General features: G+C 41.0%; 2 protein-coding genes and 1 pseudogene across 3 annotated transcripts in view; 1 reads left to right on the top strand and 2 right to left on the bottom strand.

Annotated features, from left to right (window-relative positions):
• Positions 1-17,163, top strand: part of CLIC2 (chloride intracellular channel 2) — a 157,017-nt gene that overhangs the window by 71,919 nt on the left and 67,935 nt on the right. The window lies entirely within an intron of this gene.
• LOC136385920 (40-kDa huntingtin-associated protein-like) lies at positions 4,694-6,227 on the bottom strand (annotated as a pseudogene).
• LOC136385687 (histone H2A-Bbd type 2/3-like) lies at positions 6,777-8,202 on the bottom strand. The gene has a single exon (XM_066356853.1). It carries the CDS (start codon positions 7,486-7,488, stop codon positions 7,141-7,143), a length of 348 nt encoding a protein of 115 aa, XP_066212950.1. The 5' UTR covers positions 7,489-8,202; the 3' UTR covers positions 6,777-7,140.

The raw sequence follows: 17,163 nt of genomic DNA, 5'->3' as shown, positions 1-17,163 counted from the left end.
TTAATGTGTTTGTATGTGTAAAATCTTTTTTCCCTCTTATCTTCCTATCATGTAAGATGTATTGACTTTATATCATAGTATTATAGTATTGTTAACTTTATATAATAGTATTTAAGTTTCTGAAATCAAAGATAAGAGTAACATTACTCAAGGACTTTAAATCTTCAACTAGGGAAAGAGTTATTGCATTTTTGCTTGTGCAAAGGCTAGTTGTATCATGTTAGATCAAAGTAGAACCTCATTATTTTCTTTTTTAGGAGTTTGTTTTAAGAAGATGTGTCTGGGTGCCAAGTTGATAAAGGGTGTACCTTTTATGTGTCAACTTAGCTAGGCCACAGCAAACACATATTTGCTCAATCATTATTCTAGATGTTTCTTTGAGGGTATTTTTAGTTGAAATTAACATTTAAAGTAGTAGACTTTGAGTAAAGCAGATTACCCTCCAAATATCTGTGGGCCTCATCAAATCAATTAAAAGCCTTAATAGAAGAAAAATGACCTCCATGTAAGAAGAGAAAGTTCAGCCTCTGAACTCCAACCTTTGCTCTTTTCTGAGTCTCTAGCTTGCTGGCCTACCTTGAAGATGTTGGACTTTCCAAGTTTCCAATCACATGAGCTTATAAAGATAGATAGATAGATAGATATACATATATAGTGTATATGTGCATATATATATGGAGGGGGGAGAGAGAGATTCTGTTTGTTTTGTTTCTTTAGAGAACTCTGATTAATACTGCTTGTATACCCAATACCAGGCTCTCTGGTAATTCTCCCTTCCCTTGATGCAAGGAGTGTGGACCAGAGTCCTAAGGGGGATGTTTAATAAGCCCAAATTCAAATACAGTGGTACCTTGACACATGAGCACTTTAAATCATGAGCAATTTGAGAGACAAGCAGTCACTCACAGGATTTTTTGCTTTAAGTCACCAGCGGATACTTAAATCACAAGCTTCCACCACACTCCACTAGATGGCCTGCCAAACCTTCTGAAAGGGAGGAAGAAACAAACTTCCATGTAAAGGTTTTTGTTGAAACAGCCTCTAAGTGAAAGCGAGAAAATGTGGCAAAAAAGCCAAAAGTCAGTAAAGAAAATGATGATGATTAAGCAAAGTAAAAAAATAGCAATTAAGTTTAGTGATAAAGTTACATATCATACATAGTGTGTAAGTTAAATTTTGCAATTAAATGTGGCATTAAGTGTGTAGAGAGTAAGTTATGTTAAGTGATGTATAGCACACAAAATGAAAACCTCCTCCACCAGTCTCCTCCCCCTCATGTTTGCCTGACCTTGAAGGTCAATACACTTCACAAACCAGTTTACTTCTTTACATTTTCTTATTACATATATGTATTTGTTATTTATAAAGTATATTTTCTTATTTAAAAGCATATAAAACAAAAAATTCATGTGATTTTTGGATGCCAGAATAATTAATTGCATTCCCATTAATTTAAATGGGGAAATTCGATTTGACACATGAGCAAATTGAGTCAGGAGGTTGGCCATGAAACGAATTAAACTTGTATGTAATGGTACCACTGTATTATTACCAGTCACATTACATAACTCTCAAGCATACCTGTGATAAGACATTAAGGCAGCCAGCCCAGGCCTGCAGCCCAGGTTAAGAACAGTATACCAGAAAAAGAAAAAAAGTACAAGAGAGCATGCACTCTTACCATTTTTTTATTCAATAACTTGGACTAGACTTTCAGGTCTCCAAAGGACCCTTTCTGGCAGCCAAATGCAAGCACAGAAGTGATGGCTCAATCTGTCTCAAAGAGGTGTATCCTGTATTTCCTTACCTATTGCTTCCACACTGTTGAAATACAAGTATAGAGTAATACCCCCAAAATCCCACCCATTTTGAGGCCCTCACAGTGACAACTTTCCACATATCCCCCAAAAATACAAAGTAAAAATTTACTCACAAACTGTGTTCTTAAAGCTCACCTGCCAAAATTAGTACTGTATACAACTTCAGGATACATTTCCCCAAAGCTGAATGATTGAGATTATACTCTGAAACGTTCTTGTTAGCACCCTCAAAACTGTAAAGAAAATAAAATTGAATTAAAAAAAAAACCAGCTAAATCAGTTTCCATGTTATATTTGGACCAAAAAGCCTTGAAAATTTAGTTTTTAAATGGAACACCATTGTGCATTTGATCGTATACATGATTACATAAACACCAAAGAACCATGCTTATTTTACATAGTCCAATTAAATTACAGTTGCAGAAAGACTCCTACTACAAATAGAAGAGGTCATGTGGATTAAGGGTACCTCTCAGAAAAGAGCCGGAAATGTGATTTCCAAAGCACACCTGACATATTTGCATTGGGTCCTCCTCCCCCTGAAACCACACCCCCAACCTGCATTGCACCAGACACATCTGCATTGCAACTATCTGAGTAAAATGATCTCTGTAGACGCCTTGTCCAGTATAGCTACATACTAGATCAGGGGTCTCAAACTCAACTCAGCATGTGGGCCGCAGAGCAAGATCACAGCTGTTCGGTGGGCCGCACTAGGTCTACAAAAGGCAACTGTTACGCAACACTTTTCTCACTGCAGTTGAAAACAAAAAAAATCAGTACAACAAGCACAATCGTACATGCAGTTTACTCAGTGTCACAAAACGACCAGAAACCGTAATTCGCATCACAACTGCTGTTAACTAAGCTAATATCTAGCTAGGATGCTAGAGAAATGAAAAATACAAGTAGGCCCCTAGGCTTACTTAATTTTATCCAAAATATTTTGAACTTCGTGGATTAGTCTGCGGGCTGCACAAAATTGTTCGGCGGGCCGCATGCAGCCCGCGGGCCACGAGTTTGAGACCCCTGTACTAGATACACTGTCCATTTTAAAGGAATGAATACATCAATACATCTTGAAACTGAAGGAGAACTATCTGTTTCTGCTTTCTGCATCCTGACAAGTAGATAAGTTATTCCTGTTTTACAGTTGAAGTAAATCTAAACTACAAGTCACGATTATTGAAATGGCTTTATCATGGATTTAGTGCTGCAGCAACAATGATGTAAGGAATCAAATGGTTCCCATGAATACATATGGGGTGGATAAAACAAATGATAAGTTGGGTAATCACATAGATAGATATAGAAATATGTCAAGAAATTAGTCACGATTTAAAAAAAAAAAATCACATAGCTGAAATATTTAGATCAGTGGTAGTCAACATGGTCCCAATAGTCCACTAGTTGGCGTTCCAGCTTTCATGGTGGGCGGTAGCAGAGCAACCAAAGTATAAATAAAAAGATAGATTTAACTATAGTAAGTTGTTTTATAAAGATTTATTCTGCCAAACTTAGCAAAAATCCAACATAAAGTACTTGGTAAGTATTATATGCTTTAACTTGCTGTAACTCTGCTTTATAAATTTTATAAAGTAAAGTTACTTCCCTACTTTATAAATCACCATTACTGTGGAACCGTTGGGTGGTTAGAAAATTTTACTACAGTCTCGCGTGCGCAAGCCGGCGGAGGCCGAGCGCTACAAGTTGGAGCGCCTGGCAGAGGCACAGAAGTCCCAGCTGATCATGCAGGCGGAGGCCGAAGCGAAGTCTGTGAAGATGCGCGGGGAGGCGGAGGCCTTCGCGGTCGCGGCGCGGGCGCAGGCCAAGGCCGAGCAGATGGCCAAGAAGGCAGAGGCGTTCCAGCTGTACCAGGAGGCCGCGCAGCTGGACATGCTCCTGGAGAAGCTTCCCCAGGTGGCAGAGGAGATCAGTGGTCCCTTGACCTCCGCCAAAAAGATCACGCTGGTGTCCAGTGGAAGTGGGGCCGTGGGGGCAGCCAAAGTAACCGGGGAAGTACTGGACATCCTGAGCCACCTGCCGGAGAGCGTGGAGAGACTCACCAGCGTCAGCATCTCCCAGGTGAACCACAAGCCCCTGCGAACGGCCTGACATCCTCCACCTTCGGAGGTGCCCAGCCTCGTGGTTCAAGTTGCCCGAATGGTGCCCTATTGCATGTGTTTCAGCTGATCTCTCAGAGCATGTCCTCTGACGGTGGGGCTCCGCCCCTCGTCTCTCTTTGCCAAGTAGCCCGTGCCTTGCCTGGGAGAGAAAAGGGTCGCTCCCCTTCCGGGTCCCACACTACCAACCGAGACTGCTAGCCCCCTGAGGGTTCCGTGCCAGCATTCTGATAACCCCACCCCCAATTTGTTTAACTTCCTAAGTAAACTACGCTGAACCTGTAAAAAAAAAATTTTTATAAAAAAAAAAGAAAAGAAAATTTTACTACTGAGATACAAAAGTGGGCGATAGGTATAAAAAGGTTGACTACCCCTGATTTAGGTAACTGTACAGAACAAAATCCTGAAAATGAAAGGAAAATTGGGGATGAGGGCACAAGGTGAAGAGACTTGGGTGGAAAATTAAAGGGATATAAGAATTCTCATTTCCATGCTGCAGTTTTGGTGAGGAGAGTCATCTGCTCTACTCCATTCCTATCATATTGTCTTTTCTCCCAGTATTATGGAAATAAGTCTTTGGGGTACAGGTAATTTTCAGTAAATTCCTGTGGTGACGACAATAAGCTAAACAAAGGTAGAACCGCTGAAATCAATCTCTTTTATTTATTTTTATTTTTTATTTTTGTATTTTTCTGAAGCTGGAAACGGGGAGAGACAGTCATACAGACTCCTGCATGCGCCCGACCGGGATCCACCCAGCACACCCACCAGGGGCGACGCTCTGCCCACTAGGGGGCGATGCTCTGCCCCTCCGGGGCGTCGCTTTGCCGCGACTACAGCCACTCTAGCGCCTGGGGCAGAGGCCAAGGAGCCATCCCCAGCGCCCGGGCCATCCTTGCTCCAATGGAGCCTTGGCTGCGGGAGGGGAAGAGAGAGACAGAGCGGAAGGAGGGGGGGTGGAGAAGCAAATGGGCGCTTCTCCTGTGTGCCCTGGCCGGGAATCGAACCCGGGTCCCCCACACGCCAGGCCGACGCTCTACCGCTGAGCCAACGGCCAGGGCCAATCTCTTTTATTTTCTTCCAAATGCAAAGGCAGATGAGTAAGGTTTGGTAAATGGCAAAGTCACTGGTTAATGAGATTAATCAAATCTCGTGTCCTGACAGGGGATAGTTTCTTGCAGAAGGGGGTGAAGGAGGTAGTTCTGCTCCGCACTCAACAATGGCCACATCTCTACCTGCAACGATTTGACAGCTTCCGTGTCCACTACTTTGGTAGCCATGACCAAGAACTGGAGCATCAGGAAGAGTTCCTCGGGAAGCTGGCCACTGGTTCTGCTGCCTGTGGCTGTCGGCCTCCCAGGAGTACTTCTCCAGAGTGTGAGTATGCTCCGGGAGGAGCTTGGCAGTCAGTGGTTGCAGGAGCAGCAGCAGCAGGAGCACGCAGAACACCTCGCAGCGGACGACCACCTCCCAGAAGGCGCCCAGTAAGGCACCACAGGGCGCGGCCACAGAGCCAACAATCAAAGGTCGCAGCGCAGCGGGCAGCACCCATGCCGCGCGGGTCTGAGCTGGGGTCTTGGTGGCTTCGGTTGCCACTGGAGCTGCAGCGGGAGCAGCGGTGGTGGTGGCGGCTACACAGAGTGGCTGCAGTACTCCCACGCCAGGCGCTGCATGCGCGCGAAGATCTCCAAGGCGCCACTAGTCGCGCGCCAGGAGCTGGCAGGAGGTGGTGTCGCCTACTTCTTGCTGCGTGGCCAGAGGCAGCTGGGGCAGGTGCAGATGGGCGGCTCGCTGAAAATGGACCGCAACAGCGGCCGGCTGACCCAGGTTGCGCAGGTAGGCAGCCAGCTCGAGGTAGAGAGCAACTGCGGCAACAGGTTGGCCCAACTCAAGGTGCACAGGCACTGCGGCACCGAGGGCGCTGGCAGCAGCCTGCAGCGGCTCTCCGTAGGCAGCGGGGCAGACCAGGCGCTGGCGCGCGTCACGCTCCTGCCGCAGGAAGAGGCGGGCGGCCTCGGTGAGCACCAGAGCTTCCCTTGGTCCCTGGAAGAACGCCCGATGGCAGCGCGTCACCGCCAGCTGGCACCAGGCCGCCTACGGCAGGCACTCCTGCGCACAAATCACAGCCCAGCTGCCCGAACTGCTCGCTGGCCTCTGCTACATTCGGCTTCCTCAGGAACTGTTTCCTGGGCTTTTTCGACACCTGACGGTACCTGGCCAGGAAGTCCCCAGCCTCGGGACCCAGGCCCCCGCCGCCGCCAAGTCCGCTTGCTGACGCCGCCATGCTCCCAGCCCAAGCACTTCCGGGCGCGCCTACTCAGCTGGGTGGACGTGCGGGTGCTGGCTGCTCGCTGCGACGCGCCCTGCGTTCAGCTCACTTAGGCCACCGGGCGACTGTGCCCGCACCAAAGCCCCGCGTCCCCTTGTTGCCTTAGTGATATAAAAAATATCGTCCTCCTGGGGTGGGACCTGGCCTGATACAAAGAGCAGAGGCCAATCACGGATCCAGGGGCGGAGCGTAACCAGGCGCCCTCTGTTGCTAGGTGGCAGCTTGTTTACCAAGGTTGCTAGGGTGTCGCCTACCATTTTTACCCATAATGAGCCAAAACTAAATTTGTGATTCTACATGACCCTAATTTCAAGTTTTCATCTTTCTTCTTTATTATCCCCCCATCATGCCTCAATCTTCCTGTCAAAGCCCCATTAGAGTCATGCCAGCCGTTCTTTCTATCCAGCAAGCACCAGGTTGGCATTGCACATTCACTCTATCACGATCCCTTGGTCATGGTCTTGCACTCCACTGCGATGACCACCATCCTTCTGAGTACTTTACCGGGCTCTGACTTGCTCAGAGGCAATGGGGGAGTCCTCCATACCCCATCATTGCCTCCACCCCAGCCAGCCTCTCCCACCCAGGGCCAACCTCTGCACTGTCCCCATGAGAGGCCATCCCCTCCTGTCGTCCCTGACTCCACGCCCACCCCCAGGAAGACACCACTACCACCCGCATTCCTCCAGTGAGTTATTTCCCACAACCACCCCCTACACAAAGGGACTGAAACAGGCATGTGGGTTTCTTTAAACACTTTAATTTCAATGACTTGAACCAAGGCACCATTCAGCCTGGGCTGCGGGGCTGTGAGCGGGCCTGGCATCCTAGGGGGGAGGCCCCAGGGAACCCGCATCACGTTGGGCAGCTACTCGGAGCCAGGGGCCACCTGGGAGATGGTAGCGTTCCCCAGGAAGGCGTTGAGCAGTGGGTTGTTGTGGATTGCCATGTCCAGAAGCTGTGGGGTGATGCGTCTGTAGCCAAGTTTCTGGGCTTCGTCGCCTGCCAGCTCCAGGACCGTGGCGGTGAGGTACTCGATGATGGCCGCCATAAAGACTGGTGCAGATGAGCTCAGGCGCTGGGAGTAGTGGCCTTCCCGCAGGAGACGCTCCAGATGACTCACGCAGAAGGACAGCTCAGCTCTGACGGTGCGGGCGCAGGTACCGGTCCGCCTGTTGGGACGGGACGACCCTCTACGGCTCCTTCGTCCGGACATGCTGCGCGTCGTGTGCTCCGACAGGCCTAGTAGCTCTGCTGTGCGCTGGAGTGTGCTGCAATATGGTGGTGCCGTCAAGTTCTGTTAGGTGCCGTTAGGGGGCGTTAGGTGCCGTTAGGGGGCGTTAGGGGCCGTAAGGTGCCGTTAGGTGCCGTAAGGTGCCGTAAGATGCGAAGTGCCAGTTGGTCCCAACGTCCAAAGAAAACGAGTAAGCAGGCCTGTGCATCCTAGCAGCCATGAGCCAACGCCTCATTGGTCGAGGCATAAATTCTGTGAGGTTACTGCTTTCCTATTGGCCCCGGCGCACCAGCTTAGGCCTGCAAAGAAATGGCGCTGCTAGCAGCCTGCTCACCCTGTTCACTGGACCCTCTCTTTGAGAGAACTCTCACTTTCCACCGGAGGGGCAATTTGTGCAGGAAAAGAAACAACAAATGTGTACGATCCAGTGACACCAGGTAAACACTGGTGGTTGTGGACAGCCATCACAACTATCTACTTCCAAAACGTTGAACCCCCCCAAAAGAAACGCCTGTGCCCGTCAGGCAATCAGTCCCCACTGCACCCTCCTTTTCCCACCCCCCACCGCAACATCCCCTCTCCTCCTACCCTGGACCCCAGGCAACCACAAACTTTATTTCTGTGCATAAAGGTTTGCCTGTTCTGGAAACTTCCTAAAGAAGGAAGGAAGTCTGCAATAAATAGATGGCCTTTTGTGCCTGGATATTTCCACTAAAGCATAATGTTCTCATTACAATTTATTCATGTGCTAGCATGAATCAGCATACGTCGTTCCTTTTCATGACTGAATAATATTCCATTGTATTGACAGGCTACATGGTGTGCATCCATTCATTACTTGATGTATGTTTGTGTAATTTCCACCTTTTGGCTATTGTGAGTAGTGCTGCAATGAACATTCCTGTACAGGGTTCTGTTTGCACACTTGTTTTCAGTTCTTTTGAGTATATACCTATAAATAGAATGATAAGTTTATTTATGAACTCGATTTTATTCCATTGATCTAAATGTCTGTCCTTATAGTAGCACCACATAGTTTTGATAACTGCAGCTTTATACTAAGTTTTGAAATAGGGAAGTGTGAGTCCTCCAATCTTTTTCCTTTTTCAAGAATATTTTGGCTATTCAAAATCTCCTGAAATTACATTTGAATTTAGGATTGGTTTTTACATTTCTACAAAACAAATTATTGATTTCTGCAAAACAACTGATAGTGATTGCATTTAATCTATTGATAACTTTTGGTAGAATTACCATCTTACAATATTAAAACTAACAATTCATGAGTGCTGATATTCCATTTTTTAAGTCATCTTTAATTTTTTTCAGTCATTTTTAATTTTTTCGATAGCTTTCAGTGCACAAGCTTTGCACCACCTTGGCTAAATTTATTCCTGTCTATTTTATTTCATTTGATGCTATTTTAAACAGAATAATTAATTTCATTTTAGATTTTTCATTGCTAGTTTATAGAAATACAAGTGAATTTTGTGTATTGATCTAGTATCCTGGTATTTTGTTGAATTTTTCTTTTACCTTAATGGTGTTTTGTGGATAATTTAGGGATTTCTAATACTGTATATAAGATCAGGCCCTGGCCGGTTGGCTCAGCGGTAGAGCATCGGCCTGGCGTGCGGGGGACCCGGGTTTGATCCCCGGCCAGGGCACATAGGAGAGGCGCCCATTTACTTCTCCACCCCCACCCCCTCCTTCCTCTCTGTCTCTCTCTTCCCCTCCCGCAGCCAAGGCTCCATTGGAGCAAGGATGGCCCGGGCGCTGGGGATGGCTCCTTGGCCTCTGCCCCAGGCACTAGAGTGGCTCTGGTCGCGGCAGAGCGACGCCGGGGAGGGGCAGAGCATCACCCTCTGGTGGGCAGAGCATCGCCCCTGGTGGGCGTGCCGGGTGGATCCCGGTCGGGCGCATGCGGGAGTCTGTCTGACTGTCTCTCCCCGTTTCCAGCTTCAGAAAAAAAGATACAAACAAAAAAAAAGATCATATCATCTGAGAACAAAGGTAGCTTTACTTTCCAATATGGTTGTCTTTTATTTTATTAATTAATTAATTTATTTTCCTATCTCATTATTCTGGCTAGGAATTCCATTAGAATCTTGAATAGAAGCAGTGAAAGCAAGCATTCTTGTCTTGTTCTTGATGTTAGGGGAAAAGTTTTCAGTCTTCCACTATTGAGTATGACATTAGCTTTAAGTATTTTATAAATGTCTCTCATTATGCTGAGGAAATTGTATTCTATTGTTAGTTTTCTGAGTTTATTTATTATAATGAAAGGTTGCTGGATTTTGCTGAATGCTTTTTCTGCATTAACTGAGATGATCATGAGATGATTTCTATTTTTCATTCACTAACGTGGTATTGATTGACCAATTTTCTTATGCTGAAACATCATTGAATTCCTGTGATAATTCCTTCCTGAACATGGAATGTAATATTTGTAATATACTCTGGATTCATTTTGCTAAATTCCTTTTTTATATAATTTTTTATTAATTTTAATGGGGTGACATCAATAAATCAGGGTACATATGTTCAAAGAAAACATCTCCAGGTTATTTTGTCATTCAATTATGTTGCATACCCATCACCCAAAGTCAGATTGTCCTCTGTCACCTTCTATCTGGTTTTCTTTGTGCCCCTCCCCCTTCCCCTCACCCTCCCTCTCCTCCCCCCACCCTGTAACCACCACACTCTTGTCCATGTCTCTTAGTCTCATTTTTATGTCCCACTTATGTATGGAATCATGCAGTTCTTAATTTTTTTCTGATTTACTTATTTCGCTTCATATAATGTTATCAAGATCCATCCATTTTGTTGTAAATGATCCAATGTCATAATTTCTTATGGCTGAGCAGTATTCCAAAGTGTATATGTGCCACATTTTCTTTATCCAATCCTCTTTTGAGGGACACTTTGATTGTTTCCATGTCTTGGCCACTGTGAATAATGCTACAATAAACATGGGGGTGCATGTGTCTTTATGTACCAATATTTTCAAGTTTGGGGGATAAATACCTAGTAGGGGGATTGCTGGGTCATGTAATAGTTCTATTCTTAATTTTTTGAAGAACCACCATACTTTCTTCCATAATTGTTGTACTAGATTACATTCCCACCAGCCCATGAATGAAGCTTCCCTTTTCTCCACAGCCTCTTCAATACTTGTTATTAACTGTCCTGTTGATAATACTGGGGAACAATTTTTTTTCCTTTTCTGTTGCATGAGCTTTTAGAACACTTTCTATATATATCTGCATTGCTGATTTCAAATATGAAATCCATTTTTTGGTGCATGCTCTACTTTTTATGCAATTTTAATTTCTTTTTGTTACAATTAATGGCATGCATTGGTTTTTAAATTGGAGTTAAAGGGCAACGACTCTTGGATTGAACATAACCACAAGGCAATTAATGTTTGACAAACATCACTTTTGCATAATTGTAGTTGTTTTTAAATATAAAAATTATTATCTGATAAAAACATCCTCTTGTTTTGTTTTAAGATTGAATCATAGCTTCTTCGAGTAGGCGTAAATGTAAGAGTAGTCCTGACACCTTCTGTTATATATGTGGCTGTTACACACTTCAACATCAAAGGCGCAATATTTCATCATTTGTGACACGTGCATATATTGCCTATTTTCAAGTTCCCCTTGGCGATCAAGACTAGAATTGGGCTCCTCATATTGTGTGTCATAATTGTGAGGAAATGCCTTGTGACTGGACATAAGGAAAACGCAAAGGAATGCCATTTGTTATTCCCATGGTTTGGCGTGAACCTAAGGACCAGAGCAGTGACTGTTATTTCTGTCTGATTCATACAAAGGACATCGGCAAGAAAAAATGGCATATGATCGCATATCCTAATATTCCTTCAGCAATACGACCTACCCCACACTCTGAGACACTCCCGGTTCTAGTTTTCAATGGTTTTATTTCTTCTAAGAACGAAGAAAGTGAACATGGTGCTCAAGTGCATTTTGATAAGATGCATGAGGAAATGGTTGTAGAATCTGAAGGGTCTTCTTCTGATGCCAAGCAGTCATTAATCCCTCAGCAGTTTAGCCAACCCAAATTGAATGACTTAGTAAGAGTTTTGGGCCTATCAAAGAAAGCGGCTGAGTTATTAGCCTCCAGGCCTCAAGAAAAGAATGTACTTCACCGGTCAGCTAAAGTATCCCATTTCAGGAAACGTGAACAAATTTTTGTGGACTTTTTTTCCGAAGACAAACACTTTGTTTACTGTCATGATATCAGTAGTCTTCTCAGCCAGCTAGGTGTTACCACTTACAGTCCAACAGAATAGTGGCTATTTCTTGACAGCTCTAAACGGAGTCTGAAATGTGTTCTCTTACACAATGGTAATGTTTATGCAGTGGTTCCAATTGGTTATTCAACTCATCTGTGAGAAGATTATAATGACATAAAAATTGTCCTCGACTTTCTGAAGCATGAGGAGCATAACTGGATCATTTGTGTGCATCTTAAAATGGTAAATTTCCTGCTAGGACAACAGAGAGGTTTCAGGAAGTATCCTTGCTTTCTGTGTTTGTGGGACAGCTGAGCTTAGGAGAAACACTGGACATAGAAGGAGTGGCTGAAACGTAAAGCTCTGGAAGTAGGGACGCAAAATATTGTGAATGAACCTGTAGTTAATCAAGACAGGATCATTTTTCCCCCACTTCACATCAAACCTGGCTTAATGAAGCAGTTTAATCAGGCTTTGAATAGAGAAAGTGAATGCTTTCAACATACTATTTCTGCTTTTCCTGCCTTGTCTTTCAAGAAGATAAAAGCACGTGTATTTGATGGAACCCTCAAAATCAAACCCTCATATGTGGCGAAGAATGTGCCAGGAAGATGAATAAGGAGGAGAAAGCAGCATAGCAGTCTTTTGTGGCAGTTACAAAGAACTTCCTTTGCAGCAAAAAAGCAGAAAACTATGAACTCCTGGTTCAAAGGATGCTGTTGGCTTTCTGTGACATTGGATATAACATAAGCATTAAGATTCACTTCCTGAACAGTCACTTTGATAAGTTTCCCAAAAATCTTGGAGCTGTTAGTGATGAGCAGACTACTGCTGGAGCATCAAACAAGATTGTCCTCAACAAGTACACAAGTGCAAGAGCTACAGACGCAAATTTTTGCCTGAATAGAATTTAAACAAGTTTTGTGCAAATTTTATGATTAAAATGTTTTAATATGTTCTATTTTGAAATTGTAGACAAATTCTGATGCAATCATATCTTTTAGTGTATTAGTGTATCTACTGCATTATATAAATTATTATATTTTCACAAAGATGATGCCCAAGAAGACATTCTACTTCAGTATGTTAAACTAAATGTTGAAAATTTTACAAGATGAAAACCTAAAATCTTGAATTGCAAAAATACTGTAGCTTACAACGAAAAACTGTCAGATTTGAGATCAGCACACTCAAATTAGGTAAGAACAAGTGTTTTTGTGGATGCAACAAAAATTTTGTTCCCCAGTGTAATAACCAGTCCAACAGATGTGAGGTGGTATGTATGTCATTGTAGTTTTGATTTACATTTATCTAAGAGCTAGTGAAGATGAGCATTTTTTCATATATCTGTTGGTTATTTGTATGTCTTCTTGAGAGAAGTGTCTGTTCAAGTCCTCTCCCCATTTTTAATTGGATTGTTTGCTTATTTCTGGCAGAGCTCTGTCAGTTCTTTATATATTTTGGATATTAACCACTTAGCTGTTGTTAGTTAATATCATCTTCCATTTGATCGGCTGCCTGTTTGCTTCGTTGTCAGTTTCTTTTGTTGTGCAGAAGCTTTTCAGTTTGATATAGTTCCATTCATCTATTGTTGCCTTTACTTCCCTTGGTGTTGGGTCAAATTCACAAATTGTTATCTATGACCAAGATCCATGAGTTTAGTACCTATGTTTTTTTTTTCTTTTAAGTAATTTCTTCTTTCTGATCTTATATTTGGGTCTTTGATACATTTTGAGTTAATTTTTGTGCAGAGGGACAAACTGTAGTAGTTTCATTCTTTGCATGTGGCTTTCCAATTTTCCCAGCTCCATTTATTGAATAGGCTCCTTTCCTCCATTGTGTCTTTTTGGCTCCTTTGTTGAAGATTATTTGTCTATATATATGTGGTTTTATTTCTGGGCTCTCAAGCCTGTTCAGTTGGTCTGTATGTCTGTTATTCTGCCAATACCATACTGTTTGATGATAGTGGCTCTGTAGTGTAATTTGAAGTCAGGTATTGTGATACAGCCAGCTTCCATCTTTTTTCTCAGGGTTGCTTTGGCTCTTTGAGGTCTTTTATGATACCATACAAATCTGGTGATTTTTTGGTTCTATTTATTTAAACAATGACAGTGGGATTATAATGAGGATTGCATTAACTTTTTGTATTCCTTTGGGTAATATAGTAATTGTATATGTTAATTCTTTCAATTCATGACTATAGCATATTTTTCCATTTCATTGTGTATTTTTCTATCTCTTTTAATAATATTTTGTAGATTTTAATATATAGATCCTTCATATCCTTTGCTAAGTTTATTCCTCAATATTTTTTATTTTGTTACTATTGCAAAAGGAATTTTTAAAGGTATTCTTAGAAATATCATTGTTGGCATATAGAAATTCTGTAGAGTTTTGTATATTGAGTTTGTATCCAGTGGCTTTACTGTATTTGTTAAATGTTTCTAATATGTTTTTGCTGGAGTTCTTGGAGTTTTCTATATACTGGGTCATGTCATTTGCATAAAATAATACCTTACTTATTCTTTTCTTATATGAATGTTTTTCATTTCTTTCTCTTGCCTGAATGCTCTGGCAAAGACTTCCAGTAATATTGAATGAGAATGAAGAGAGTGAGCAGCCTTGTCTTGTTCCTGATTTTAGAGAAAAATCTTCAATTTTTTACCATTTAATATATTATTGGCTGATGATTTGTCATATATGGCTTTATTATGTTGAAATACTTTTTTCTCTACCCATTTTAATTAGTATTCTAATCATAAATGGATGTGTTATCTTATTGAATGTCTTTTCTGCATTACTGATAATAACATATGATTTTTGTCCTTTGTTTTGTTGATTTGCTGTATCACATAGATCGATTTACATATGTTAAACTATCCTTGGGGGCCTGGAATGAATCCCACCTGATCATGATATATTATTTTTTAATCTATTGTATTTGATTTGCTAGTATTTTGTTTAGAATTTTTGCCTCTGCATTCATTGGAAATATTGGTCTATAGTTTTCTCTTTTTGTGTTGCCCTTGCCAGGTTTTGGTATCAGGTTTATCTTGGCCTCATAAAATGTGTTAGGAAGTACATACTGCTTGTTCTATTTTTTTTTTTTTTGGAAGACTTTGAGAATGATAGGTACCAAATCTTCTTTGAATGTTTGGTAGAATTCACTAGTGTAGCCATCTGGTCCTGGACTTTTCTTTTTGGGGTTGTTTTTGATAGTTGTTTCAATTTCCTGCCTTCTTATGGGTCTCTTTAGGTTTTCCACTTATTTGTCGCTCAGTCTAGAAATACTTTACAGTATAGTTATAGGAACGTATCTATTTCTTTTAGATTATTGAATTTGGTGACATATAACTTTTCATAGCACTCTACTGTGATCCTTTGTATATCTACAATGTCTGTGGTAATTTCTCTTCTTTCATTTTGGACTATGTTTACAGAGTCTTTCTTTATTTTCCTTAATGAGTCTAGAAAGGTATTTGTCAATTTTATTGATTTTTTTAAATAAAACAGCTCTTTGTTATATTATTTTTTTTACATTTTCCTCTATTTCACTTAGGTCTGCTCTAATTATTACTATTTTCTTTCTTCTGCTGAACTTGTGATGCTTTTTTCTTTTTTTTTTTTTTCTAGTTCTCTCTGATTTAATGTTAGGTTGTTTACTTGGAATTGCACTTGTTTCTTGATATAAGCCTGCCATTATAAAAAAATGTTCTTATTACTACTTCTGTTATATCCCTTATTACTACTTCTGTTGTGTTCTCACTCTAGTTTTTCTGTATATATTCATTATCTCTGCTATATTTTCTTTAATGCAGTCAATATATAGAAGTATGTTGTTTAATTTCCCCATTTTTGTAGGGCTTTTTTTTACTTTCTTTTTTTCAGTTGAAATCTAATTTAAAAGCCTTATGGTCAGAAAATATGCTTGGTATGATTTTAATGTTCTTGAATTTGTTGAGATTAGTCTTTGTTTCATAATATGGTCTATTCTTGAAAGAGTTCCATGCCCACTAGAAAAAATATATACAATCGATGTTCTGAGATGAAATGTCCTGTAAATGGCTATTATGTCCATTTGGTCCAGTATGTCATATATGGCCAATTTTCTTTACTGATTTTCTGTTTAAATAATCTATCCAAAACCATTAATGGTGTGTTGAGATCTCCAAGTACTATTGTGTTTTTCTCTATTTCTATTTTTAGATCACTTAGTAAATGTCTTATATATTTTGTTGCTTCCTGATTTGGTGCATATGTATTAAGAGATATTATGTCTTCTTGATACAGTGTCCCCTTTATCATTATGAAATGTCCATTTTTGTTTCTTGTTACCTTTGTTGTCTTGAAGTGTGCATTGTCAGATATTAGTATGGCTACACCTGCTTTTCTTTGGTTATTATTTGCTTGGACAATCGTTTTTCCAATCTTTTACTTTGAGTCTACATTATTCATTGCAGCTTACCTAAGCTGTCTCTTGAAGGGAACATACAGTTGGGTTTTGCTTTTTGATCCAGTCTACTACTCTATGCCTCTTTATTGGTGAGTTCAGTACATTTATATTTAAGGTAATTATTAATGCTTGATGATTTGACCTATTTTATCTTTTGTTTTCTAGTAGCATTGTCTGTCCTTGGTTCTTCTCTTTCATATTTCTGTCAGTTGTTTTTGTTTGATGATATTCTATACTTTTTTTTTGTTTCCTCTTTTTTTTAAGCTATGTCTTTCAGTATTGTTTTTTCATGGGTGGTTACCATTATTTAGAGAAAAATATTCATATACACAAAAGTCCCTTGTCTTATAAGTTTTAGTGCTCTCCTCCCTCCTTTGCTACTTCAGATTTTTATCCTCTCCTGTTTTATGTTATTGTCACAGATTATAATAGAATAGGTTAGGTTGTTTGAACTTTCACTTATAGTTTTATGTTGTTTTGTTTTTTCTATCTGGTAGAATTATCTTTTTTAATATTCCCTGCAATGTAAGTTTTCTGGTGATAAGTTCCCTCAGCTTTTCTATGTCTGGAAAGTTTTTTATTTCTCCTTCATATTTAAAGGATAACTTTAATTGGTATATTATTTTTAGTTGCTATTTCCTCTCTTTCAGTAATTTTAATTTTTAGATCCACTTTTCTGACTTGCAGATTTTCTACTGAGAAGTCTGATGATAACCTGTTGAGCCTTCATTTATATGTTGTGTTTTTCTTTTCCCCAGGGGTCTCTAAGATTCTTTCTTTGTCATTGATTTTTTTTATGTTAATAATTGTTTATTGTAATTGTGTATTGAATTACCTCAAAAATTAACAGCAGCTAGAGAATATGCATTTTAAAAGGTAAAATACATTATGAGTTGATACTGATACTTTTGATTAAAATTTAGGACTCAGGGTTTCTACTTAA

Source organism: Saccopteryx leptura, chromosome X (genome assembly GCF_036850995.1).
Source record: "Saccopteryx leptura isolate mSacLep1 chromosome X, mSacLep1_pri_phased_curated, whole genome shotgun sequence".
Taxonomy (NCBI): Eukaryota; Metazoa; Chordata; class Mammalia; order Chiroptera; family Emballonuridae; genus Saccopteryx; species Saccopteryx leptura.
This window is presented reverse-complemented; position numbering and strand designations above follow the sequence as displayed.

Bases quoted from the DNA above. Each gene is read 5' to 3' on its own strand.
- LOC136385687 (XM_066356853.1), bottom strand. From the start codon at position 7,488: ATGTCCGGACGAAGGAGCCGTAGAGGGTCGTCCCGTCCCAACAGGCGG.